Below are 27,848 nucleotides of genomic sequence, written 5' to 3'. Positions count from 1 at the left end.
CCATCGTAGTCTTTGACACTGGTAGCATGCCGCGACAGCGTGGACGTGAACCGTATGTGCAGTTGACGGACTTTGAGCGAGGGCGTATAGTGGGCATGCGGGAGGCCGGGTGGACGTACCGCCGAATTGCTCAACACGTGGGGCGTGAGGTCTCCACAGTACATCGATGTTGTCGCCAGTGGTCGGCGGAAGGTGCACGTGCCCGTCGACCTGGGACCGGACCGCAGCGACGCACGGATGCACGCCAAGACCGTAGGATCCTACGCAGTGCCGTAGGGGACCGCACCGCCACTTCCCAGCAAATTAGGGACACTGTTGCTCCTGGGGTATCGGCGAGGACCATTCGCAACCGTCTCCATGAAGCTGGGCTACGGTCCCGCACACCGTTAGGCCGTCTTCCGCTCACGCCCCAACATCGTGCAGCCCGCCTCCAGTGGTGTCGCGACAGGCGTGAATGGAGGGACGAATGGAGACGTGTCGTCTTCAGCGATGAGAGTCGCTTCTGCCTTGGTGCCAATGATGGTCGTATGCGTGTTTGGCGCCGTGCAGGTGAGCGCCACAATCAGGACTGCATACGACCGAGGCACACAGGGCCAACACCCGGCATCATGGTGTGGGGAGCGATCTCCTACACTGGCCGTACACCACTGGTGATCGTCGAGGGGACACTGAATAGTGCACGGTACATCCAAACCGTCATCGAACCCATCGTTCTACCATTCCTAGACCGGCAAGGGAACTTGCTGTTCCAACAGGACAATGCACGTCCGCATGAATCCCGTGCCACCCAACGTGCTCTAGAAGGTGTAAGTCAACTACCCTGGCCAGCAAGATCTCCGGATCTGTCCCCCATTGAGCATGTTTGGGACTGGATGAAGCGTCGTCTCACGCGGTCTGCACGTCCAGCAAGAACGCTGGTCCAACTGAGGCGCCAGGTGGAAATGGCATGGCAAGCCGTTCCACAGGACTACATCCAGCATCTCTACGATCGTCTCCATGGGAGAATAGCAGCCTGCATTGCTGCGAAAGGTGGATATACACTGTACTAGTGCCGACATTGTGCATGCTCTGTTGCCTGTGTCTATGTGCCTGTGGTTCTGTCAGTGTGATCATGTGATGTATCTGACCCCAGGAATGTGTCAATAAAGTTTCCCCTTCCTGGGACAATGAATTCACGGTGTTCTTATTTCAATTTCCAGGAGTGTAGTAGTTCGCAGCAGCGACAAGTATATTGATTAATTTTCTAATGTCTCTATATCGCAGGACAGTAAAACTGTATTGCTTTTGGTAAACTAAATACTGTTGTAAAAGTGAAGATACTTACATGACTAAAATGGAAAGGTTAAACTCTTTTTTTTTCACCAGTTTTCACTCACGGCAATGAAAAGTTTATTTTCAACACAGAACGAATGAACATGAGAGTTGTTCAGTGCGTAATGGAGAGACGCATGTTGGAAACTACTGGGAGATACAGGAAAACTAATAAATGGGACTGGGAACAGAGTGCAATCGATGACGTAATTGTGATTTGAATAAAAATAAAATGGTGGTACACGGTAATTAAAGCCAGGTGAATGGACTGTAGATACACCAAAGACGTTCTTTTTGATTCAGAGAGATAAGAAAACCCCAAGACAACGACCTGATGGAAGGCAGACGAATGACGTTAGAAAATCTTCAAGAGCAACATGGAAAGCTACAGCTGAAATCCGTAATGCATGGATAATTTTGGAGAAGACTTTTATACAGCTGTGGTTCCAACTTGTTCCTAAAGGAATAAAAAAAATACTTACAAAAAAGCAAACCTTGATTGGAATTTTAATATTTGTGGTTTAGTTACCTCTATCATTAAAATATGAGATCTTATTTCATGAAGAATTCTGACGTGATAAAGAAAATGGAGGTAATTTTCAAAATCAGCATCATAAATTGATTCTAGAAAACCTATATTTAAGAAATTATCTGGTAAAAATTTTCAGAACGCAACTTTGTTCAGTGTATCAAAATAGAGTTATCCACATCAGATTCTAAAATAAAGTTCGAAATCCTAATTTAAACTGTAGGTATTCTCGGACCACATTTTCGACATTCACTCATGAAAATGCTGTCAAATCAATGATACGATACACGATCACAAGTTGTCAAAGAAACCAGTTCACAATTAACTGAGACAACTGAGAGACAATATATAATTGCTACAGTATGTTATGAAAATAGTGATTGTGACTGCGACCTGCTTACCTTCAGGGTCCTTGTATTGACTAGTGATGTCCTCCAGATCCGTGTCACCCTCGTCATCGTCTTTCTCTGCACTTTTCGTCACAATACGCTGTCCAACACTGCAAAACAGATATCGCCAGTCAAAGTCTGCTAATATAACAAAAACTGTAGAAGTTACTTTAAGTTAAAGAAACCCTCAAGGAGCAATAAAGTAAATTAGCCAATTTTCGGAGACATGTTCACCTACTTTTGTATACTCACACAGAAATCACTGAGTGAATTTGTATGAATGTCTCCTTACTGTATTCACCGGTAACGTACAGGATTTGTTTCGTCGTGTCAGTTCAGGAATTACGCTTATTAAAATTTGATACAGTCCAATTTGAAGATTTACTTACAAGAAACGACAGGTGCAGACTAACACCTGCTGCACATATTGTTTCATCGACGATGGGTTCTTGTAAGGTGTCACTAATGCCGCTGTATCTTTTATAAAAACGCAGATGCAGATAATTAAAATTAATTATGTACAGTTATTCCATTTTGACATTAAATGCGATTTCTATTATTTGTTCGTGCAAAAAATATTGATAAACTTCATCATGCTTCTAAAATACCTTTTTTCTTTACACTTTTTTCAACTAAAAGTATAGTTGTTAAAGCAACTGACTTAGACTGCAGAATGATATAGTAACATTTTATATTAACGATAGTTGTGGCAATAAATTCTGGTCGTATGTAATTCATATGGTTACTGAAATACAGGTTATCTGTAACATTGCTGACTTGGTATCGCGTTTTACAAAGAACTCATTGAGACTTTTCTACCTGTTTTGTTTTCAAAAATGCTTTCTAGGAACACGTTTTTCGTGGAACTGTGTCCCAAGAACAGAAGGAAAACGGTAGAGATCAGGCCCGATCCAAAAGTAGTAGCGGAGCAACTAACACCGACAGGCAGCATACAGAGGTTGGTCAGAAACATGGAAACACCCTGAGAAACGCTTGCTTGAACATAAATGCAGATGCCAGCCCAGCCTGCATGTTGCTCTGTTGTATTTGAGCACGAATGGCACCTGTGTTATGCCCTTAATACGTTGTAAGTGTCAGTCGTGGTCAGAACAGAATTCTTGTAGTTATGAGTGTATCGTGTCGGAGCCAAGTGACTTCCAACGTGGGCAAATTGATGGTGCTCCTATGGTGGGCGCTTCCGTAACCAGGGTATGGGAAGTGTTTGATGTTTCCAGAAGCTCCGTATCGAATATTTAACCCCATACAGGTTAAAAGCGGAAAATATAATCCATAAGACACAAGACGGACAAAAATGTGTGAAGCGTGATCGTGACAAACGGCCATTGAAGAGGATTGTGACGGAAAGTAAAAGGGCGATAACTCCTAAAGATACTACAGAACTGAATGTAGCACGCGCGGGTCCTGTCAGCACCAAAAGAACACGAAGGGAGCTCCAGAAGGAGGGAACTGCCGGAAAAGCTGGAATTCCAAACCGCTCGTCAGTGACACAAATGCCTGTAACAGGAAAACGTGGTGCTCAAGTTATAAAACCTGGAGTATGGACCAATGGAAGAATGTCATTTGGTCAAATCACTCTTATTTCACAATGTTTTCAACTGCTAGCCGAGCTTACGTCCCAAGACTGAGACACGGCAGTGGTTCAGTTATGATTTGGACAGCCATATTGTGATATGTCATTTTGGCTGATCGAGTCCATACCATGATAAATGTTTGTTTCCCAATGGTGATGTTATGTTCAAAGATTATACGGCCCCTATTCACAAAGCTCACATCATCCAGGACTGGTTTTGTGAGCACGAGGTTGAATTATAGCACCTTGACTGGCTACTACAATCTACTACTTTGGAGAAAATGGTGCGTGATCGCCATCCAATTATCGTTAACTGAACTTATCACTATTTTGCAGGAAGAATGGTAGAATATTCCCTTAAAATCTTTACAAGGCCCGTATTTATCCATTCCGAGACGAATGGAATTCGTTTTGAATGCCATCTGTTTTCCTACACCGTAATAGGTATGGTAACGGGTTTTTGGTATTTCTATTTTTTTTCCTCTGTATGTATTTTTGTATCAATAATCGGCCGCAAAAAGGCAGAGTGCAGTGCAGTGATAATCATATACAAACATCGTACACTTTCGGATGAAAGGTTGTGGAAGATAAGCCAGGTTTCAGCATACCCAGCAACACCCTGTCCCGTACGCAAGGAAACGTTAATGTTCGTTTAGGAGAAATCAACTATCAGTATACATTTTAGCATCATTTTGAATCCGAAAAGGGGAGAATAGTCGCCCTCCTGAAAGTCCTTTTGCCATACCGTGATATTTCGTGTCCAACATGTCAGCTACGTCAGAGACGTGGGTGTGAAAACAGTAGATAAAACAGGATTGTCCCCCGATATTAGCGGTACCAGACCGCGAAATATGAACATAGAATATGACCACTAAACTATTTAAGGGGCCACAACAGACTTCATTCCTCCGTCCACTGTGTTGTACTAGTCGACACCGTCTGCTGCAGGTTGGACTGGTAGAACCCACACCATTATGTCGGCCTCCACTTTCGGAAATAATAGATGCTTCAAACTGTAATAGGGACATGGACGCCTGTGAAAGCTGTTTCACGATTATAGCCGTGTACGTGTTACATACTGACCCGGTGTAGTAGTAGTAGTAGTAGTAGTTTTAGGCATTCGTAGATCACTTTTACAAGCCTATTGGTTGTGGCGTGGTATTACAATTTAACCAGGAAAAATAACGCAGTTCACATATGCTGGTATTTAAATAATTACAGGTCTAGTTTGACAAGGATGAAACACGTATTCAGCAGTGATCTTAAAGGAGAAGCCATCCTGGCTTTTACCTTAAGAAATATAGGAAAACCGCGGAAGACCTAAATCAGGCTGGACGGATGAAGATTGGAGGGTTCATCCTCCTCTGTGTAAAAGAGTGCTATGTTATTAGGTCTACCCCTAGTGTACAATATTGTTTAACAAAGACGTTATGTAATAATGTAAAAGACTAGTGCTATGTACGTCATACATTGCTCATTGACAGTCATTACACACGCCACGCACATTATATACGCATTATTTCATAACGTAACACTACACATCCTCCTCTGTGTAAAAGAGTGCTATGTTATTAGGTCTACCCCTAGTGTACAATATTGTTTAACAAAGACGTTATGTAATAATGTAAAAGACTAGTGCTATATACGTCATACATTGCTCATTGACAGTCATTACACACGCCACGCACATTATATACGCATTATTTCATAACGTAACACTACACATACTATCAACTGACGTCAGCACCATAGCGAGGGAGCTTGGTTTCCATTTTGTTTACTGCAGCTTCCCATTTATTAGCCTGAAAAGTTAAGTCAGGATCTCTCAGTAGTAAGTGCGATATTTAGCTCAGATGGTGTATAATGTTATTATACGTAGCATAGTAACATTTCCCAGAAAAAAATAAAAAGAAACTTAGTGTGAAAGTGTAATGTAAAATCATACACGTTTTATTATCATTATTATTATTTATTTGTGTTACATTTTTTACCAAACTCTGCTTAGTTTAAGTAATTCTACATTGTATAGAATGTATTTCTTAACAGACACTCTTTAAATGTTATTTTAAATGAGTTCACTTTAGTAATCTCTTTAATCTCCTTGGGCAATTTGTTATGCAGTTTTATGCTATTTGTTTATTCTTTCTCAGTAAATATAAGTTCATTAAAAATCTTGATCCATGGTCACTTACAAAGTTATCGCTGTTGTTTTCGATGTTCACAACTGACAGCTAGTCAGCTAATAGACGCTTCAAACTGTAATAGGGACATGGACGCCTCTGAAAGCTGTCTCACGATTATACCGGTGTACATGTTACATACTGACCCATCGTGTGGTTAAAATGCTCAGAGTTTTGAACAGACCTTTACAATGAGCTGGGCTATTATTCTTGATTATTATTCTTCATGGCCCCTTTCGGTAGACTGAAAATTGTGTTCATATGTCGTGCACTTGTTCCCTGAAAGAATGTTATTGCTAAGAATTCAGTTATATGAACAATTGTAACTAAAGATCGGTGGCTGTTACACACTGATGACGGCATTCTAAGGGCATAACTACTTATGTTATTCTGTTTGCAGGTATCTTTGTGTCTATATAACAATTCAGCTGAAAATCAATATTTATTCCTATACATTTGGTGTTTGTCACACAGTCTATAGAGGTGGCACCTACTTTTCATTTAACAGTGGAATTTTCAAATGGCAGTTGCATCACTTTTTTTTTATTTTCAGTGTGACTTTTGTTGTACATTGCCCATTTACAAAGCTTCCTTGTGGGTTTCATTTGCTTTCTCTGCAAGGAATTTTCTTTTTCTTGTTTTCTTAGAGATCGTAACCCTGTTGCCACCAGGAAAGAGAATATTTTCCCTATGAGTAACACTGTAGAGAATGTCACTGATGTATATCTGGAACAGTATTTGTCCTAATATGTTAACCTGAAGAATTACTATATTAATGTATTTTGAGGATTTGTGTTTCACTAAAATTTTTCCCTTATTTGAGATATGTGTTACCTCTGCTCTTTGTACCATGTCTGCATAGTAAGACTAGTACCATACATTATTATTCCTAATGACTGTAGCTTATTTAGCAGAACATTATGTTCAGCAGTATCAAAAGTCTCAGAAAAATCTAAAAATATGCCTGTGACATACTCTCTTCGACAAAATCATCAAGTACCTCTTTCGTAAAATTTACTATGGCTGATTCTGTACTTCTACCACTTCGAAAAGCAAATTGTGATTCACTTAGAAGCTTATATTTGTTGAAGTAATTCATTAATCTGTAATTCATAATTAATTCTATTATTTTTTAGAATGATGAAACCAGGGAATTCGGCCAGTAGTTTTCTATGTGTTTTGCACTACTTTCATTTAGCAGCGCCTGTTTTAAATATTTTGAAAAAATTTCCTAATGTGAATAAGTCGTTTATTACGTTTTTTCGGGGGGGGGGGGGGGGGGACCTGTATACTTTGTTTGCAATGTTTCGGCACACACATTAGTACTCCATGTGTACCTGCTGACATGTTACCTTTTATGTTGTGTATAATTTTTTGTGTAATTTTACTGGCTTCATGCTTTGTGGATGGTTGTAACATCAGTGTATTTAGTTGACAATTATTTACAGTTGTTATATTAATTTTTCGGAATTTTTGTTGTAATTTCTATTACATAGTTTGGTAGGTATTGTGGAACATTTATTATTTTATCCCCCTCTCTCATCGCAATTTTAATATGCTTTTGTTCGTCTCCCACAGTTTCCCATTTAATGATAGCCTGGAGTGCTTTTCTTTCGAGCTCTGCATTATATATCTTTTGTTATTAAATGACCTGTTTAAAGCCACCAGCATTTTCCTGTAAATATTATTGAACCTTTCTCCAAGGAACTGAGGTACTCAATGGTTTTGGAGGACTTCCTAATACCTTTGTTTTTGTGACACACTGATACCGACGTGGGTACTTCGGAAATGTCTTTCTAAAGTTCAATTCAAATTATGTTGAGGATTTAGCATTTTCATTGATTTCTCCATATTTTCATCACAATTTTGGTTTGCTAGTTCTCTTGAGGGTACTTGTATTTCGATTTCTGACAAATGTCTGCAGTTTGGGAACTTTTTCCATATCTGATTATACTGTTAGTATTTGCAGACATGGTCTGAACGTCGAAGCTCTTTTACAGCTACATCACACTATTCGCTGTCCATATTTGTGGCCACATAATCGTTGCTGATGTAGTCATGTTGTAACTCTAGTTGTATTATTGACCAACAGGGACGTGCCAAAACTCTAAAGGATATTTATGAAGGTGTCATTAATTTCATTTATGATATTTGTGTCTATTTTTATACCTCCACACAAAACTGTGTTGAATTTTATAGTTGAGACTTTATGTAGTACCTATTTTAGTTTATTGAAAAAAGCATCCACACTACGTCTGTGTGATTGATACATATATAAAATGAATAATTTCTTGGTGATATCAAGCCCTGTTAATTCAACAGCTGATATTTCAAAGCGTTCGTCTTCATTTTCTTTACTTACTGAAAGAAATAAGGGCATATATTGACTTAAACTGCGTTACTTTTCTGATATAAATGCATGATCCTCCAACATTTGAAGTATTCCTATAGTAATAGTCTGTTCATTGATACAACACTAACACTAGACGTTATATTTCTATGTCTCTACACCAGCACTCAGTGGCACAAACTAACGTCAGTTCAAAGACTGGAGAACAACAGGATTTTATTTTTTTATTGATAGCATGTTTTGTTGAAGGACTGTTAAGTTCTTGAAATGTACATATAACTTATTCCAATTGAAGTAGCTGTTCCATTTGGTGTGTTAGTATATTTCTTGTGAGTGCATTTTCTAGAGCTTTTTTTTTTTTTTTACTATCAGAGATAATCTTTACGCAGGTGAACCTGCTGTCTGGATTTATCCTAAAGAGACCTACTTCTCCTACCCATGACACTGCCATGAATCAGCTGTACCAGACTTCCGTTCCGACTCCTGTTTAGGTATAAATCATGCCTAGTGGAACCCCATTGATAGACAGTCCCGACTGGTGCCAGAGCAACATACGCAAAGTCGGCTGCTGGCAGTGCCATTTACAACTTCACACCAGTCTGCCTCACTGCACCACTAAGGCTTGACCGATCATGACGGAAGAACAGCTCGATAATGTGTACATTTATCCAGGAAGCATCTTGTCCATGTCACCACCTATATCATATGCCCCACCCCTGTCCAAACAGTTTCTCATCCGACCATCCCACATAGTACTCTTTTCAAAAATCTTTACATGTGCAATCTTCTCCTCCATTAAAGCTTGTGGCTTAGCTAGAGGATACGCGACACACGATATATATTATCAATATCTTTTCCAGAGAATGAATACTGATGACGCCCCACTTGTCTAGAGGAATCAGCGTAAGACGGCGAGTTAAATATCATACCCTTTCGTGTGAATAACATGACAATCAGTAAGTAGCTTTTGTGCAGACGACCATGAGAACTGAAACACTAATTTCCCAAAAGTATCATCATAATCCTAGTATTAGAAAATGCAATAACTAATAATATAATAACGGAGTTTTTAATAGATTTTACTAGACACGTGTAATGTTGCACAGCATCAGTGTACGACAACTTAATACACTTACAGAGTCCTTTGTTTTGCTTTCCTCACTATTTTTTGTAACCTATTACCGTGATGTGTTTCTATGATCTGCTGTTAGCTACTGTGTGGCCTGTATCATCATTGTTTTCTAAAGGCTACGCCATGTTGGTGCAAGTACTCAACTCCACTCTCCATTTCTTGAAAATTTGACTCTTTGTTATTCACAACACACCTTTTATCATGTTTTATTTATCTGCTCTTGTCTTTTTCCCAAGTTTTCCCTTCCAAAATATTTGTTACAAATTTATTGTGTATAAATATCCAAATCTTTCCTTTTTTGTGGTTGTTGTCAGCTTCCTCTGTTTATTGATCTCTTTCAAAGCATCTTGATTAGATTTCTGTCTAGCTTCTAGCTGTCTTCTGTAAGGCCACATTTTTATCGCATTTTCTGCCTCTTCGTGACTATATACACTCCTGGAAATTGAAATAAGAACACCGTGAATTCATTGTCCCAGGAAGGGGAAACTTTATTGACACATTCCTGGGGTCAGATACATCACATGATCACACTGACAGAACCACAGGCACATAGACACAGGCAACAGAGCATGCACAATGTCGGCACTAGTACAGTGTATATCCACCTTTCGCAGCAATGCAGGCTGCTATTCTCCCATGGAGACGATCGTAGAGATGCTGGATGTAGTCCTGTGGAACGGCTTGCCATGCCATTTCCACCTGGCGCCTCAGTTGGACCAGCGTTCGTGCTGGACGTGCAGACCGCGTGAGACGACGCTTCATCCAGTCCCAAACATGCTCAATGGGGGACAGATCCGGAGATCTTGCTGGCCAGGGTAGTTGACTTACACCTTCTAGAGCACGTTGGGTGGCACGGGATACATGCGGACGTGCATTGTCCTGTTGGAACAGCAAGTTCCCTTGCCGGTCTAGGAATGGTAGAACGATGGGTTCGATGACGGTTTGGATGTACCGTGCACTATTCAGTGTCCCCTCGACGATCACCAGTGGTGTACGGCCAGTGTAGGAGATCGCTCCCCACACCATGATGCCGGGTGTTGGCCCTGTGTGCCTCGGTCGTATGTAGTCCTGATTGTGGCGCTCACCTGCACGGCGCCAAACACGCATACGACCATCATTGGCACCAAGGCACAAGCGACTCTCATCGCTGAAGACGACACGTCTCCATTCGTCCCTCCATTCACGCCTGTCGCGACACCACTGGAGGCGGGCTGCACGATGTTGGGGCGTGAGCGGAAGACGGCCTAACGGTGTGCGGGACCGTAGCCCAGCTTCATGGAGACGGTTGCGAATGGTCCTCGCCGATACCCCAGGAGCAACAGTGTCCCTAATTTGCTGGGAAGTGGCGGTGCGGTCCCCTACGGCACTGCGTAGGATCCTACGGTCTTGGCGTGCATCCGTGCGTCGCTGCGGTCCGGTCCCAGGTCGACGGGCACGTGCACCTTCCGCCGACCACTGGCGACAACATCGATGTACTGTGGAGACCTCACGCCCCACGTGTTGAGCAATTCGGCGGTACGTCCACCCGGCCTCCCGCATGCCCACTATACGCCCTCGCTCAAAGTCCGTCAACTGCACATACGGTTCACGTCCACGCTGTCGCGGCATGCTACCAGTGTTAAAGACTGCGATGGAGCTCCGTATGTCACGGCAAACTGGCTGACACTGACGGCGGCGGTGCACAAATGCTGCGCAGCTAGCGCCATTCGACGGCCAACACCGCGGTTCCTGGTGTGTCCGCTGTGCCGTGCGTGTGATCATTGCTTGTACAGCCCTCTCGCAGTGTCTGGAGCAAGTATGGTGGGTCTGACACACCGGTGTCAATGTGTTCTTTTTTCCATTTCCAGGAGTGTATATCTGCCTGTCTTCAACAATGTCTAACTTTCACAGTCATACAGAAGCACTCTCTAGCTTAACTTCTTGACGAATTGTTGATTTTTTTAGATTAAAAGATTTGTGCAACACTAACTGTCTAATTTAATTAAAAGTACGTTTTGATGTTGCAATTTTTTTCTGATTTCCAAGCAGTATCTGTTATCTTCTGTAAATAACTAACTGTATGCACGTCTAATATTTCAATTGTTTCTATTTTAATGTCAGGTGGCTTCTCATTTTGAATTTGCTTCATAACATAATTCTTGTTTCTGAATACTACTTTTTAATTAAAACGTTTTTATAACTGTCGCAAATTTAGAAAATGTGACAGCTTTGAAGGTAATGTATTAAAAAATATATAATTAGACAGTGAATGGGATTATCGTTCATTTTAACTCCTAATTTCTGATGTTTTTGCCCTGAAAATTGTGCTCTCTATCCACTAGCATCTGCGTAGTCATGGAAACCAAATGTCAGTAAAATAAAATGTAGTCGAAGTGTGATGCTTCGGCGTGCCATTGGGCACGAGAGCTGGGCTCTTAATACCTGAACGGTAACTGCTACATCTGGCAGCACTTAGAGCCTGGGTACAGCCCATTCCTTAAGCAACTATTACAGGATATTGCTCAGCCATATGAAGCAACAAAAGTGTAAGCCTTCTTGGAAGAACGATTGCATGTTCGGCTGATACGTTGTCCGTAGAACATGTTTTGTGCACAGTTGGATCGTCACGATCGTACACCAACCACCGTTGATGCTTTGTAGCATCACATAAAAACCACACACGGATAAACTGTTGTATAGGTACGTATCTACGCTCTTTTTGGTTCCGTGTTGAGAAGTTCAAAACATGTGACTGCAGACCAAGGGGGCATCATACTGCACTGAATTCTCTTCATCGGATATGATGTTTACTTTTGCAATTCTAATCATTTGTTTGGCATAAACTTGATTTTGTCCGTTTCATCCACCTTGATATCCTCGTTTCCGCAATTGTTAGTATAGTTTTGTAGCACAAGACGTAGTACATGAATAAAGTCGCGGCTGTAGGTAGCCACATGTAGAAGCCAAGAGATTCCAGTTTCACAGTTGACTCTATATCTGTTCTACAGTTACGTTTTACTGCTACTCCAGTGGCAGACAGCTAATTGAAATTGCATTAAGAGATTATACAGATGAGAGCACAATATTCAACAATGTAACAGCTCCTGTTCAGGGCGTGGTGATGTCACCCACCACACATCAAAATGCCGAACAGGTGAGCGATGGAGTGATCATGCGTATCGCGTAGTACAAAGGAATGTCACTCACCCCACCGCCTCATATGACTGTTGACAGTGACAGCGCATTGAATTGTGAGGGCGTTGTGTGCAAATACGACTGCCAAATAGCTTTGAGACCGAGGCTGATATATTGCGTCTAGCAACCGGTAAATTCTGTCTATTGATCTCTGAAGACGTACGTCATGATTCGCCCTTTGCCTTTACCTATAACCGACGCAGTCTTCAAATTTTGTCTTATGATCTTGTGGAGCTGCAATAGAAATTCAGAGAATAATTCTATGAATAATTTATGAATAATTTATAGTTCAATTATGTAATTAGTCAACCATCAGGCCTGCATCCGTACAAGATAGTAACGAAAAAACACGTTGTATTTCTGCAAACAGCAGTAATTTCTCTAATCGCTTGAGGCAAATCTTGTCGACAAAGAGGTCATTAGAGATGGAAACTCCGATGTGGGAAGAATTGGAAAAGAAAACAGACGTTCCAATTCAAATGATCCGTCCCACCATTCGCCTTAAGCGAAAAGGGAAATTACGGAAAACCTGGAACTGTATAGCAGGAACGGGAACTGAACGCTGTTCTCCAGAATAGGTGTCCACTGCCTTACCGCTGTGGCACCACAGACCCCCTCCCGTAAAATGGCAAGGCCGACTTCCTTCTTCAATCTGAGCTTGGCTTACGCCTTTAATGATCTTGTCGTGGACGTTCCTTCCTTTTTATCTGCACTAAAGCACCTAAAATGAGCACTTAATTTATTTTGGTACTGTTGTAATCTAATTTGTAAAGATGTCTGTACAAGTACTTGTCGAGTAATCCATATATCACGTATTACTAGAAAAATTACTTAATTAACTTTCAGTTGTTTCGCAAATAGAAAATGGAGGACACAAGGATAGAGGACTTAAGCCATGAATGAAGGAATTAGGCCGATAAAACTTCGTAACTATTTGGTAAGAAAGACTATTGCATTTGTGAAAACTTTTGAAGCATTTGATGGTAACTTTCGCTAACAAAAAACACGTTCCTGACATGGTAATAACAAAAGTCACAAAATATCAAAAAATGTGACGTAATGGAGATATCACATCGCCTTGATTCCAGAACAGGGCAGTACAAAACTACATAATCTTGCAAAATATCCGAAATGCTAAAAAACAATGGTAACCGAAGTTCCGACCGTCTTTCAGCGGTCTTCATCAGCATCGAGGAGGGCTGGCGACAGATAGACTGCTGCTCTTGAGGCTTACAGCGGTAAATTATCGTTATGAATTTTCAGGGTCTCTAGTGAGAACAAAGGTAGGTATCGCTCTGATTAGGACCGTGCAAAAGCTTCAAAGACTGACATTATTTGCGGCCCGTCAGCGGCATCAGCGTAATAGCTACGATGGCAGTTTCAGCTGGCACCTGTAAACAACAGATGTTCACTCGACCAGTCAGTTGTGAGCTGGAAGTGTTAAGTCATGGACGTGTGGCAGTAGAGTATCAACATCGTTGTGTCACACATCGCAATGGAGCAACATCTCTAAAGCAAGTGTTCAGTTTTCGAAGAAGAGAAAGTCCGTGCAAAGTTTTTCCCACGCACCTTGTCTCCCGAAAAAAAGCAATGAGACGTGTACACCTGCCGTGGCTTGAATGAAATGCAAAACGAGGAAAATGCTTTTCTGGAAAAATCAACACCAGTGACAAAACTTGCTGTCATCAATACGAACCCTCAGGTAAACGAAACAGTGCAGAAATTCTCATGTAGGGTCAACGCGTTGATGACATAACCGGCATTCAGAATTTTAATTTCAGACCGATGTGATACGTTAGTTCAACAGCATCCCAAAGAAGGACTTTTCTGACTATTTCACACGGCCGTATGAACGTTCTGTGCATTGTACTCAAGTGAGGAGGGGGCGGGGGCTACGTAGAGCAACTGAAACATTACAACTAGCATCATAACTTTCATCTACTGTTTATTAATTCAGTCTCGAAACTTTTTGTACTGAGGAGTAGTGAGTAGTATTTGGAAACGTAGCGTCTCCGTGCCAAAGAAACAAACATAAAAAGCAATAAATGATATAACGCCGGCCGGTGTGGCCGTGCGGTTCTAGGCGCTTCAGTCTGGAACCGCGTGACTGCTACGGTCGCAGGTTCGAATCCTGCTTCGGGCATGGGTGTGTGTGATGTCCTTAGATTAGTTAGGTTTAAGTAGTTCTAAGTTCTAGGGGACTGATGACCACAGATGTTAAGTCCCATAGTGCTCAGAGCCATTTGAACCATTTGATATAATTGTCTTCCGCCCGTCTCATGAATGAAGTAGCAATGGTAACTCCTCTCAGTTAAAAGTGTTTGGTCACAGTGCACAATGTTTAACACTGTTGTAGTACTAGAAGAGGAAGTTGGTCGTTAGTGGAAGAGTATACGCAGAGTGTATGATATATATGTAAAGCGTGACGTTTAGTTTGTCCGTTGGTATTGACCATGGTTATCGCATGTGTTGTGCGATGAGCAAATGGAAGACTTCTTGACGAACTCTGATAGTGCTGACAGCCTCGGACGTTTCCACCCTTTTCGAAGGACACTTTGCGGCTGTATCCCTATTAAACGTGATGTAACCCCTTTGAAGCTAGCGCGACCGTGATTTTCGCTTTCGTGTGCGGGTTGTAACCACTGTACGAAATTTGAAGGTGATCAGTGGCAGGAAAAGCATCGTCGAGCCCGAGAGTGATGCACAGGGTGCCCGACACGCTTTTGTACAATTAGAGAGCAAGGCTGTACGCACATTCGAACGAAATTTCAAACTTATGCATCATAATGAGTAGGATTTGCAGGGTTTAGAACAAGTGGTCCTTTAATTCTGTCACATTCGGGAGGACGACGGTTCAATCCCGCGTCCGGCCATCCTGATTTAGGTTTTCCGTGATTTTCCTAAATCACTCCAGGCAAATGCCGGGATGGTTCCTTTGAAAGGGCACGGCCGACTTCCTTCCCCTTCCTTCCCTAATCCGATGAGAGCGATGACCTCGCTGTTTGGTCTCTTCCCCCAAACAATCCAATCCAATCCATTCCTTTAATTCTGTTGCACAGTTTAGCTAATAAGCACTATTTTAAGCTATACGAGCAGGTTGCAAGCATCACAGTCGATTTTGTGCTGTTTTCTGAAGTTGCGCAACCAAAAATGAAGCGTCAGGCAGTTCTTGTGAAACATACGTACTTTAAAAACAGTAGGCTTGTATTCATTGCTTGTTGAAGATCTCATAGTGACTTGAAATTTTCTTTGCTGACTTCTGGTTGCATATTAAAAAAATGCTTAGGATGCTAAATTGTCTGCAATGAGAGAGAAAAGGAATAAGCTAAAGGTTTAACGTCCGTCCACAACGAGGACATTAGAAAGGCAGCACAAGCTTGATTTGGAAAAGATGGGAAAGGAAAGCGGTAGTGCCCTTTACTAGGAATCATCTGAGACGGGTATCATGCAAAACTAAATCTGGATGGCAGAACGGGAATTTGTTTAGTGGTGATCGCATTTGGAACATTGAGTGTAGAAACTTTTTGTTTTTATATACCAGGTGTGGTCTGTAAAGTATTAAGATTAGTACACTATTCTACTAACTGATACTGGTTGATGGAGAGCCTGGAGAAGCCCCACTCGGAATTGTTGTCCTCTATGAAGTGGCAGAGGTCTGCGTTGACCTCCGAGAAGACGAAGGGCGCGTCGTACTGGTAGCCCACCTCGCCGCGCTTCACCGCCTCCACAGACGCCGGGCCGCAGCGGTAGCGCTCTGCAGCACACGCAGTGAAATCACCTCCACAGAAATTATCTGCCGATCGTATTTTAATACAGGCAAATCGTTCAATTAAACCGTACGTTGAACAGTGGTTGCAGTTCATCAACGTATCGTAAATCAACATTGCATATCTCAACAGAAATGTTCTTTTCGACATATAATTCATCATACAAGCTACTAGTTTGAGTTTTTATGTAAATCAGTTTCGTCAGCACAATTTGATCAGCTTCAGTTCACTTGTCAATATAACTTCTGCCGCACGCCTGGTTGGCGACAGGAAGGGCATCCGGCCACCCTCTGACACTAACATTACCAAATCTATAGTGACAGGGCCGACCCAGCGTTGAAGCAGGACAATGGCCCAAGGAAATGATGATGATGATGATTCGAAGAATTCTCTGAAAGAGTGTAAAAACTACAAAGGAGGTCACCCAAGAAGATAGTATGAGAGTTATTCTCGATTATAGGTTGAGTGTTTGCGATGCATATCACGTCTAATTAAAGAAGGTTAATGAAAGGATTCAGAGAGGTGCACTAGATTCTCAACTGGTTGGTTAGGTCAGTTCGACAGATGCTTAGTTATCTTAAATGGAAATCGTTGAAGGAAGGAAAACTTCGATAGTAAAATCTTCTGACTAGTTAAGTGGCGTCATATTCCTCTTCACACATCTCCAATGCGGACATTTCGAAAGAAATATGATTGGAAAGAGATATGACGTGGCGTAACAGATCAGAAGACATTACCATCAATGGCAATGACTACGAAAACATTCAGGCTTACAAAGGGAGAGCAAAATAAAACTGTCCTGTAAAAGATTGTATGCGCCTTAAGATAGGCAACATTACTTACATCATCTTACTTAGACGTGGATGATGTAAGTTGGGTTGCCTTCTTAAGGCGTATAAAATATTTTCTGGGACAGGTTTATTTTGCTCTTCATGTATAAAGTGGACTTCCTTTTCGCGAAAAGCATTTGGGATACTTCCCACTACAAAACCACGAAACTGTCTCCATCTTATTTTTCGTAAACTGATCATAAGAACAAGATAAGAGAGATTAGAGGAGGCACGAGGCTTAAAGACAGGTTTTTTGCATTACATAGCGATTACCAAAGGAAAGCCACAATTAACGGTGCAAAGTCTCATACAGTAGAAGCGAACTATGTCGTTTCATTTTTGTGGTGTCACCGCTAGACACCACACTTACTAGGTGGTAACTTAAATCGGCCGCGGTCCTGTAGTACATGTCGGACCCGCGTGTCGCCACTGTGGGATCGCAAACCTAGCGCCACCACAAGGCAGGTCTCGAGAGACTGAGGAGACCTCGCCCCAGTTGTACGGACAATATAGCTAGCGATTGGACGTGCTAAGCCTTGCTCTCATTTGCCGAGAGATAGACAGTAGAATAGCCCTCTGCTAAGTTAACTGGCGACCCTCTAGCAAGGCGCCATTTGTATCAGTGCCTATAGCTTACTAATATTCAAGAGAGATGTATTCCAAGGACTAATTAAAAGTTAAGTAACAAGCATCTACGTACTTTTCTTCTTATTCATTTATAAGTTCTCATGTTCAAGACTTCACGCCCGTCTGCGTTAGCCTTGCGTGCCCTATCGGCTACAGCATTGTGTCTAGGCTGTATGGTCTAGACACAACAATTTTTCTCAATTTTATTCCTCTACATCGCTAGCGAATTAGCGGCAGCATTGTTGTGGCTTTTCAGTCAAACACATTGTTATATTGGAGAAGTCTTAAAACACCAAAAATATTTTTTTAAATGTTTGTCACCCATTTAAGCTTGTGATCTTGAGACGGTGAGGCTAGTATTCTTAAATCAGCAATCCTAGAGTTGGATAATGAGAAAGGATCTTTGTGTGTACGTTGCGAGCATCCTGTTCCCAAACAAGTATTTTATTTATAAGTAAATACTATTTATTTGCACTTTTATTCACTTCAATAGAGCAATCAAAGAGGTTTAACGGCACATTCAAGTTGAAAGTATAAACAATGCATTTGTGACCACGCATATTTTATAGCAAAATTGTTTGGCTGGGGTACCGCACAGTGCTGTAGTTGCTCCCTGACCCCTGTTCCCGCAAGACCGGCGAACTTCTCGACTGCTATAGTTAGAAAATATGCGACGTAAATTTTATCAAAGTAATTTTAGCGCTGCGACAGAAAGGCATTTTATATTAAGGAACACATTAACTACACTGTGGCACATACTACTATAACGTGTGAATGACTTATGTCAGTTTGTGTTTGAAAGTGTTCATGAATATATTTGTGATAGTTAAACTTGAATCAGTGTTAGCCACTACATGAAATCTGTGTCTGCTTCCTAGAGCAAAACAAAAAAGTAAGGAAAATTAGGTCAAATCAGAAAGTCGTGCAATATGTAAATGATAAGTAGAGAGGAATATTCTGTTCTAGTTGTGCTCATTAGGTTAGGCACGAAAAGTTAGCAGGAAAATGGGAATGGGCAAGGTGTTGGGAGTATGCAGTGGGAAATGAAGTGGGCAGTAATAATAAAAGGTGTATAAAAAAGATTAATCGAAATTAGCGAGAATATACACTCCTGGAAATTGAAATAAGAACACCGTGAATTCATTGTCCCAGGAAGGGGAAACTTTATTGACACATTCCTGGGGTCAGATACATCACATGATCACACTGACAGAACCACAGGCACATAGACACAGGCAACAGAGCATGCACAATGTTGGCACTAGTACAGTGTATATCCACCTTTCGCAGCAATGCAGGCTGCTATTCTCCCATGGAGACGATCGTAGAGATGCTGGATGTAGTCCTGTGGAACGGCTTGCCATGCCATTTCCACCTGGCGCCTCAGTTGGACCAGCGTTCGTGCTGGACGTGCAGACCGCGTGAGACGACGCTTCATCCAGTCCCAAACATGCTCAATGGGGGACAGATCCGGAGATCTTGCTGGCCAGGGTAGTTGACTTACACCTTCTAGAGCACGTTGGGTGGCACGGGATACATGCGGACGTGCATTGTCCTGTTGGAACAGCAAGTTCCCTTGCCGGTCTAGGAATGGTAGAACGATGGGTTCGATGACGGTTTGGATGTACCGTGCACTATTCAGTGTCCCCTCGACGATCACCAGTGGTGTACGGCCAGTGTAGGAGATCGCTCCCCACACCATGATGCCGGGTGTTGGCCCTGTGTGCCTCGGTCGTATGCAGTCCTGATTGTGGCGCTCACCTGCACGGCGCCAAAGACGCATACGACCATCATTGGCACCAAGGCACAAGCGACTCTCATCGCTGAAGACGACACGTCTCCATTCGTCCCTCCATTCACGCCTGTCGCGACACCACTGGAGGCGGGCTGCACGATGTTTGGGGCGTGAGCGGAAGACGGCCTAACGGTGTGCGGGACCGTAGCCCAGCTTCATGGAGACGGTTGCGAATGGTCCTCGCCGATACCCCAGGAGCAACAGTGTCCCTAATTTGCTGGGAAGTGGCGGTGCGGTCCCCTACGGCACTGCGTAGGATCCTACGGTCTTGGCGTGCATCCGTGCGTCGCTGCGGTCCGGTCCCAGGTCGACGGGCACGTGCACCTTCCGCCGACCACTGGCGACAACATCGATGTACTGTGGAGACCTCACGCCCCACGTGTTGAGCAATTCGGCGGTACGTCCACCCGGCCTCCCGCATGCCCACTATACGCCCTCGCTCAAAGTCCGTCAACTGCACATACGGTTCACGTCCACGCTGTCGCGGCATGCTACCAGTGTTAAAGACTGCGATGGAGCTCCGTATGCCACGGCAAACTGGCTGACACTGACGGCGGCGGTGCACAAATGCTGCGCAGCTAGCGCCATTCGACGGCGAACACCGCGGTTCCTGGTGTGTCCGCTGTGCCGTGCGTGTGATCATTGCTTGTACAGCCCTCTCGCAGTGTCCGGAGCAAGTATGGTGGGTCTGACACACCGGTGTCAATGTGTTCTTTTTTCCATTTCCAGGAGTGTATGTTCCACGTGAATGAAGATAGAGACATTTGGGATACATTTTCACTTATGCATCGAAACTAAAACTTTACCTTGCTAGCTGGTGTAAGTTGCCGGTTCATGTGGTGTCAGTAAGCGTATCGCTGGTGCAGCAAGCTCGCTTGTTCATTACAGTAAACACCTTCCTGGATATTTTGGAGATCTGGAGGTTTCCATAATTGCCAGAACACGCAGAAAACATTTTGCAACAGAACGGGAAACCTCTGCACTCGCACCTGCTCGCAAGCGCATTTCTTAACAATGAGCTACCTGAACCACGGATCGGCACTACGGAACATACGGATCTGGCATTACAACAGTGGCTTTTTATGGAGCTTCTCCTTGCCACAACAACTACCGATGAACTGAGCCGCCTCTCAGTAAACAGCAGTCAATACAGTGATTGCAAAAATGCTCGCAAAATTACGGCATGAGTTTGACTGTTTTCTGCATGTTTCTCGTGCGTCTAGTGAACAATTGTGAAAGTTAGATCCAAAGTTTTATCGTAACATAATTATAAAAAATACCCGAAGGTTATATATGCATATGTTTAAAAGAAACCCTGTTATAAAATCAAATTGTTCTTTTCGTAGTCACTTACGTAAGGAAAATTTTATCCCAAGTTTCAGTCTTCATTCATGTAGAAAATATAGTCTTGTAAAACTGGATGAATCTTTTTGAGGACTTCTTGGACGACATGTGAGCTCCTCAATTTTGAAGGTCGGTTGCAATATCTTCGGCAGTGGGAACATAAAGAGTTGTTAAAAAGCAGTGTTGTAGCTACACTGATGATGCAAACCGTTATGACAACTACCGACCGCAAGGTTGAATCTCACCTTGTTGTGTTGCGAGCGAGTAATGATGTAAGGAAACTGTATAAGGGGAAAGGAGGCGAATGGGGAATCATCCTAGCTATGACAAAGGGCCGAAAATGAAGAAAACCACCTATCAAGCGGCTTTGATAAAGGGCATATTTTTATGCCCCCGCGATTGGAACGAGCACCTAGCAAACGGCGAACCTCGTCGGTTGTTTACGTCATGAGCATGTATGGTAAGTGGGTGAGGGGCGGTGAAACCACAAGTAGGTGACGAAGTTCTGGACAACAGCGTCTCGTCACAGAACGTGGAGGTCAGAGGCTTGCCTGCTTTGTAAAACAGGAAAGACAACTATCTGTGGCAGATCTGACGCTATAGTACAGTGGTAGTACCGGCACAAGTGTCAAGGAGCACTTCGTTCACCGTTTTTCAAAATGGAGTTCCACGGCAGACGAGCCTTACATGTCCCAATGGTGAGCGAACGACATCGTCAGTTACGATTCCAATATGCACGGGATCATCGAAATTGGACCATGTATCAATGGAAACGTGTCGTCTGGTCAGACAAATCACATTATGTTACAGAAAACCGATGTCTGGATATGCTGTCACCCAGGCGAATGGTTGCCCGAAACATGTTCTGTAGCGCAAACGTAGGCCACTTAGGGCAGTATTATGCTAGGGGGGACATACATTTGGATTTTCAGGGGACCTGTGGTTGTAGTCGGAGGCAGCTTGACAGCTGTCGAATACAAGAACATTATTGTGGGCGACCAGCCTCTCTTCATACTACATGTCTATACCAAGAGCGATTGCATCCTCCAGCAAGCGAACAGTCCAAGTCACAAGGCCACAATCGTGCTACAATGATCTAGGGAGCATGACAGTGAAATCTCGTCAAGGGACACTAAGTTCACCAGATCTTAACTCGGTGGATTACATCTGAGACGCTATCAGGCGCCAACTTAGCATCTATGAACAACAGGCCACTAATTTACAGGTATTGCTTGAACATTTGTGGACACATCAGATGCCACGTACCTGCAGAAACTTACCAAGGACTTGTCGAATCAGTGTTACATACAATCGCTGGTATAGTGCGTTCTAAAGGTAGACCAAAATGTGTTAAACACTTGGTCATAATATTTTGGCTCATCAGTGTATGTGGCGAATGAGGGTCGCCAATATTTGGTGTAGGGGATGGCAATTTTGCTTAAAGTGTGTAGCACTGGGTAAGTTGGGACGGGTTTGTGGATTAGGTATTACAGGTTTGAAGCGCTTACCGTCGCTCTTCTCTTGTGGAGTGGCGTCGATGACCTGCCAGCCGCCGTATCCTGGCGGCAAGTCGGGCCGCTGCATCCAGACCTCGTTCCAGACGTGGAAGTTCCAGCAGATGTCGGGCCGGCAGCCGCCAGGGCCGCACGCCATCTGTTCGCCGTCTCTGGTGAAGTACTTGTCCAGCGTCAGCGAGCGGTTCGTGTCGTGCGCCGACACGTAGTTGGTGATGGAGCGGCACGGCAGACCCAGCGCCCGGCACACTGCAACCCGCACAACGCCAGTTGAGGAATGGCGACTACGCTGTCAGCATTATAAAGCTCAGTGTTTAAGCAGGGCGATAAAACATACTGTCTAGCCAATACTGGCACTTAAATGGCTGCGAGCTCTGATAAAGTCGCCTCAGTTAATTCTTCAGATGTAGATAGACGCAGCCCTGTCCATTGCCTAATACGAGTCGCTTAGAAGGGACACTAACAATAAATAGGAAGAAGCACTGTTATAGTAGATGACACAGGACACCACAGGAGATGTTAAAGAGGAGGTCATAAAACGCTTGGTACGGGAATGTTTGATGTGGGAGCACTAAAAACTACAGAGGTTAACCCACGAGCAGGAGATCGAAAATTCCTGTCAAATGCAGAAGAAAGAGCAAATAGATGGCTGGAAGATACTGGGAGTCTCTAATACGGAAAATAGATTTACCACTGTGTGATACGGAAGAAATAAGCTGACCAGAAATGTGATCAGTATGACGTCACCACCGCTGTGGAGCTTAAGGCAATAAACTTACTTCGCATCGGTAACGTCTCTGCAGATTTCTGCTGTTTAAATTGTTTAGATAGATCATTCAAGTTTTATTCATGTAGCCGACTCCTGTCAGAGATATTATAAAATTTTTGGCTGGAAAAAATTAGGGAAACAAGAAACGACTTACTTCTGTTGTGACTGTATTACTACATGAACGTAAAAATGGTCGAAAACGTGCCATTTCTGTACTTGGAAGAATAAAATGATTTTTTATATAATAGAAGCCACTGTGTTTATTGAATTCTCATCAAATGTTTACCTTTATCGAAGGGAATTTTCAGTTGCCTCCAATTTCCAGAGAACTTTTTAACACATAGTCATCACAAGGACAGATGACGTTTTTTGAGTGTCCATTTACGAGATCTTAAATCTGAAGGGAAGAGCTAAACTGTGTTGTTTGAATACAGCACCTCGGAATTTCATGAACTAGAAAAATGCTGATACCTAAAATCGATGAAACAGAAGACTTTCGGCAAAATTATTTGGTAGATGACTTTCAGTCAGAAGAAGACTCATTGTCACGCTGCCAAAGGAGGTTAGGACCGGTAAATATGGAAAAGTATCAGTAATTTGTTTGAATACCATAATACTTTAATAGGCATGGACTTATTTGAGGTGGTATGCCTGTGCGATATAGCATTTTCCATGTAAATGTGTTCTGAATCTCATTAAGCCATGGAAAAAGTATAATAGACTGGCTACGGAAAAATAAGATAATACTGAATCTTCCTTACAGATTATAACAGTGTGTCGCACCGAGATTCACATTTGAAACCTTGCTTGTCACAGATAGTGTTCTTACATACTGAGCACTTGAGGACCACCCTCGACCATGCTTCGCAGCTTCACTTTCACCAGTACCTTTTCTCCTACCTTCTAAATCCAACAGAAGTTCTGCACAGGAGTTTATGTACAAATCTACACCGTCCCGAAGTCGGGTGACCAGAGGACAATCTATGCTGCATACAAAAATTATCTTGTGTGTATAAAAATTTTCAACCATAGCTATTTCAGATCTACGATCGTACAGTAATATCTGCGAAAGGCAATTCACATACTAGTCTTCGTTTTGTACACGGCTTTGCGTAACAAAGAAGTTCCGTTCCAATACGAACTACTGCGTAGTGTGAAACTTTTATTTCAGAATACTGCACTAGTGATCACAAAACTTGTTGAACATCACAGAAACATCAAAAGTAGGAAACCTAAACGTCATATCGGAAGTACAGCTTTGTGACTCTCTCAGTGATTCTAATGAGAGAAGAACATTCACTTCGAAACTACAGGTCGACAGTAATGACCTGTGAAAGGGTGCAAGTTCGTAGTTGAAATCATTAACCCGTAACTGACATGCAAGGTCTCGTGGACCATCACCATTTTCTTATCGCTTCCATTTTATGAACATTCGATCCACAGAACTGATTCAACAACTTCTTTGCAAGGGACTGACATTCGTGTTCACTGTAAAGGAGAGTAGGCAAGAAATCCCTACTAACTTTCTTCTTCAAAGTGGAGAGCCAGAGAAGACAGCTGTTTACAGCTAAACGGAAGAGATGTTACTGCTCTCTGGTGTTCCGAAGACGGAGAAACTTGTAATTCTGGTCTCTAGTATGCATCATTCTGAGATCCTCGATCCAGAGACTGGCAAAACAGAGATTATTTCTTTCCTTAATGTAACAAAAGGCGGCGTGGATTCCCTGGACCAAAATGTGCAACTTACAGCGTAAGCGAGAGGACTAGGACATGGCTTGTAGCAATTTCTTTTGGACTGATAGATTTTGGCTATACAGATCTTTCAAGAAAGCTCCAGGCATAATACGTCTTGATGTCATTAGCAAAGACGCTAACATATCCCCTTACGACACGCCTACTGCAGATAGTCTCCCAATTGAACTCAATTTTTCAATCATGCACGTACAGCACATACCAGATGAAGAACTTCCACTTCTTGAAGAGACATTTTGTAAAAGAATAATCTGTAACTTTTGCCCTCTGGAACTCAAGATAAAGAAATCCTTAGCAACAGTATGGACGTGCAATTTGTCTTGGATATGCACGAATAACCTGTAAAATTTGGCTTGAAACAAAAAAATAAGTGAGGTTTTCTTCGGACTTCAATGTGAAGTTCAAAGTGCACGTTTTTTCTCAAGAAGTATTATTTTTATCTCGATAATAACTGCTTTAAAATGGTTGTCAGCAGTGAAGGCTCAGATTTATTTCAAGCAAACTCCCAAGGTCTGACAGATCGCTGCATGTTAGTTATGAGAGAAATATTAGACATATTATTTGAGGGGTCATAAGCGCAGAGAAAAATTGATGCCGGGTGTAACACGATGACATCAAGCATAAGAGAACGTGTGTCGCTTCGTGAGGTGAGGCAACCGGCACGACACGTGTGGCCCACAGCCTTGTGTAGATTTTATGGCAGGAAGTTCATTAACATAAGTAAAAGGCACATAGCGTTTGGCAGCGGTCCAAAGCCCATAACCAAAGCTACGTCGACAGAAAGCGTTACTGAGAAATTCACAAGCGTCGTGAAGTGCCTCGCTGAGTCGGGCGTCAACTAACGGAAGATATTTGGTGCGGCTGAGTGGACGTACATATTTTTCGACAGTCTCGTCGCTCCCGTTTCTGAGGCCTATAACGCCCAATCACCGACGTTTTACGAGGAACATTCCTTTGTAAGAGTTTGACATCTCGAACTGGACGAGGGTGAGGATGGAAACTGGCTGCAGCGTTGTTTAAGGAACCTTAAACCTCACTCATTAGAGGTTAGATAGCGAGAAACACAGGAAATCTAATTCTGGTTGGTTAGATGGAAAGTACAATCGCTGAATGATTGCAAGGAAATTCAGAGTAATTAAGGCACTAATTCTACATCGTGTAGTAAACATTTTAAATGGGAATACGTGTATACTGAAAAAAAAACATGGTATTCAAGGTGGATACGTTTAAAAATTGAGTAATGACACTGACATAGGATGAAATGAGATGAAACTCTGACCACAAATATTTATGGCAAAATGCTAGATCTATCATGAATCACACATCGGCCTGTTCCTTTTACGGCTGACTCTATTACTCAGCACTTCCGTTACTTTGCAACTCGGAAGCAATCTGCACAATGTTTTGTGTGGATGAGAGTTTACTAAAATAGACACATTGTGTTGTTGTTGTTGTTGTTGTCGTTGTTGTTGCTGTTGTTGTCGTCGTCGTTGTCTTGAGTCCGCAGCCTGGTTCCACGCAGCCCTCCACGCTAGTCTACCCTATTCAAGTCTCTTAATCTCCGCACCGCCACTGCAACCTACATCCATATGAATCTGCTTACTGTATTCATCCCTTGGTATCCCTCTATAAATTTTACGCCTCACACTTCCCTCCACTAACAAACTGACTATTCGTTGGTGCTTCAGGTAATGTACATTGTCAATTGATACTGCCTTTTTACCAAGTAGTGCCGTAAATCTCTTTTCTCCCGTATTCGATTCACTACCTCTTCCTTAGGTAACCCATCTTCCCATTAAATAACTGACATTCTTCTGTATGGCCACATTTCAAAAGCTTCTATCTTTATGTAGTCTGACCTGTTTATCGTCCAAGTTTCACTCTAGTACAAGAGTACTCTCCAGACAAACACCTTCAGAAAAGACTTACTACTACTTAAATTTCTCTTTTCAGAAGCGCTTTGGATGCTATTGCCCGTCTGCATTTCATATTCTCTCCACTTCTGCTATCATCAGTTATTTTACTGTTCAGTTAGCAATATTCGTCTAACTACATTTACTAATCCGATTCTCTCAGCATCACCTTATATAATTCTACTTAAACCAAGTTCAAATTCATGTCACTAAGATGCAAGATCCTTTGGCGATGTAATAAATGTAAGCTCCTAAGTATAACCAAAAGATACGACCATTTATGCCACACAATTTGATGCTCGGTAACTCATTCATCAAAACCTACAGGGAGCTTGACTTTGGTCTGAAATTTGGCAGTATGCAGGGTTTCACAGTACAATTAAAACATAAAATCTGATTTTTTTTAATACGACTGTGTGTCTGTCTCTCCGTGTGTTAAGACCCATTTTCTCAGGAGCGTTTAGACGTATCACGTTGAAGTTTATGTCACATACTAAGGTCTATAGCCACGTGGCGGTGTAGTAGATGTAAGCTTCAAAGTCGATGCGGTCGAAAGATACTGCTATTTATGTCACACATTTTGATACCAGCATACTCACTCATCAAAACCTGTAGTAAGGGATTTTCCGTTCAGCTATAATAATGAAATTTGGCAGTCAACCAGCTTTCACAGCATAAGTAAAGAAGAAACCCGAATTTGTTATTATATTATACAAAAATATTTCTTTTGTTATCAGCATTCAAACTTAAAATTAAAACACTCTCGAAAGTCTTGGAATTCCTGGGACTGATAACTTGCCATTATCGATGTCGACAACAGGGAAAAATCCTCAAGATTCTCGATTCCTGGAATGGATAGACTGTCTATTCATTCCACTCGC

At 42.5% G+C, this 27,848-nt stretch overlaps 1 protein-coding gene across 2 annotated transcripts in view; it reads right to left on the bottom strand.

Annotated features, from left to right (window-relative positions):
• LOC126237057 (hemocyte protein-glutamine gamma-glutamyltransferase-like) overlaps nt 1–27,848 on the bottom strand; it is a 181,706-nt gene that overhangs the window by 24,512 nt on the left and 129,346 nt on the right. For both annotated transcript variants that reach the window (XM_049946838.1, XM_049946839.1), the window contains exons 9-11: nt 22,528–22,782; nt 16,242–16,410; nt 2,242–2,339 (exon numbers count right to left, since the gene is read on the bottom strand). In XM_049946838.1, the coding sequence (XP_049802795.1) occupies nt 2,242–2,339; nt 16,242–16,410; nt 22,528–22,782 (522 nt within the window). The remainder of the gene's footprint in view (nt 1–2,241; nt 2,340–16,241; nt 16,411–22,527; nt 22,783–27,848) is intronic.

Source organism: Schistocerca nitens, chromosome 2 (genome assembly GCF_023898315.1).
Source record: "Schistocerca nitens isolate TAMUIC-IGC-003100 chromosome 2, iqSchNite1.1, whole genome shotgun sequence".
In the NCBI taxonomy this organism is placed as follows: Eukaryota; Metazoa; Arthropoda; class Insecta; order Orthoptera; family Acrididae; genus Schistocerca; species Schistocerca nitens.
The sequence above is the reverse complement of the archived record's forward strand: the minus strand, read 5'-3'. Positions and strand labels throughout refer to the sequence as shown.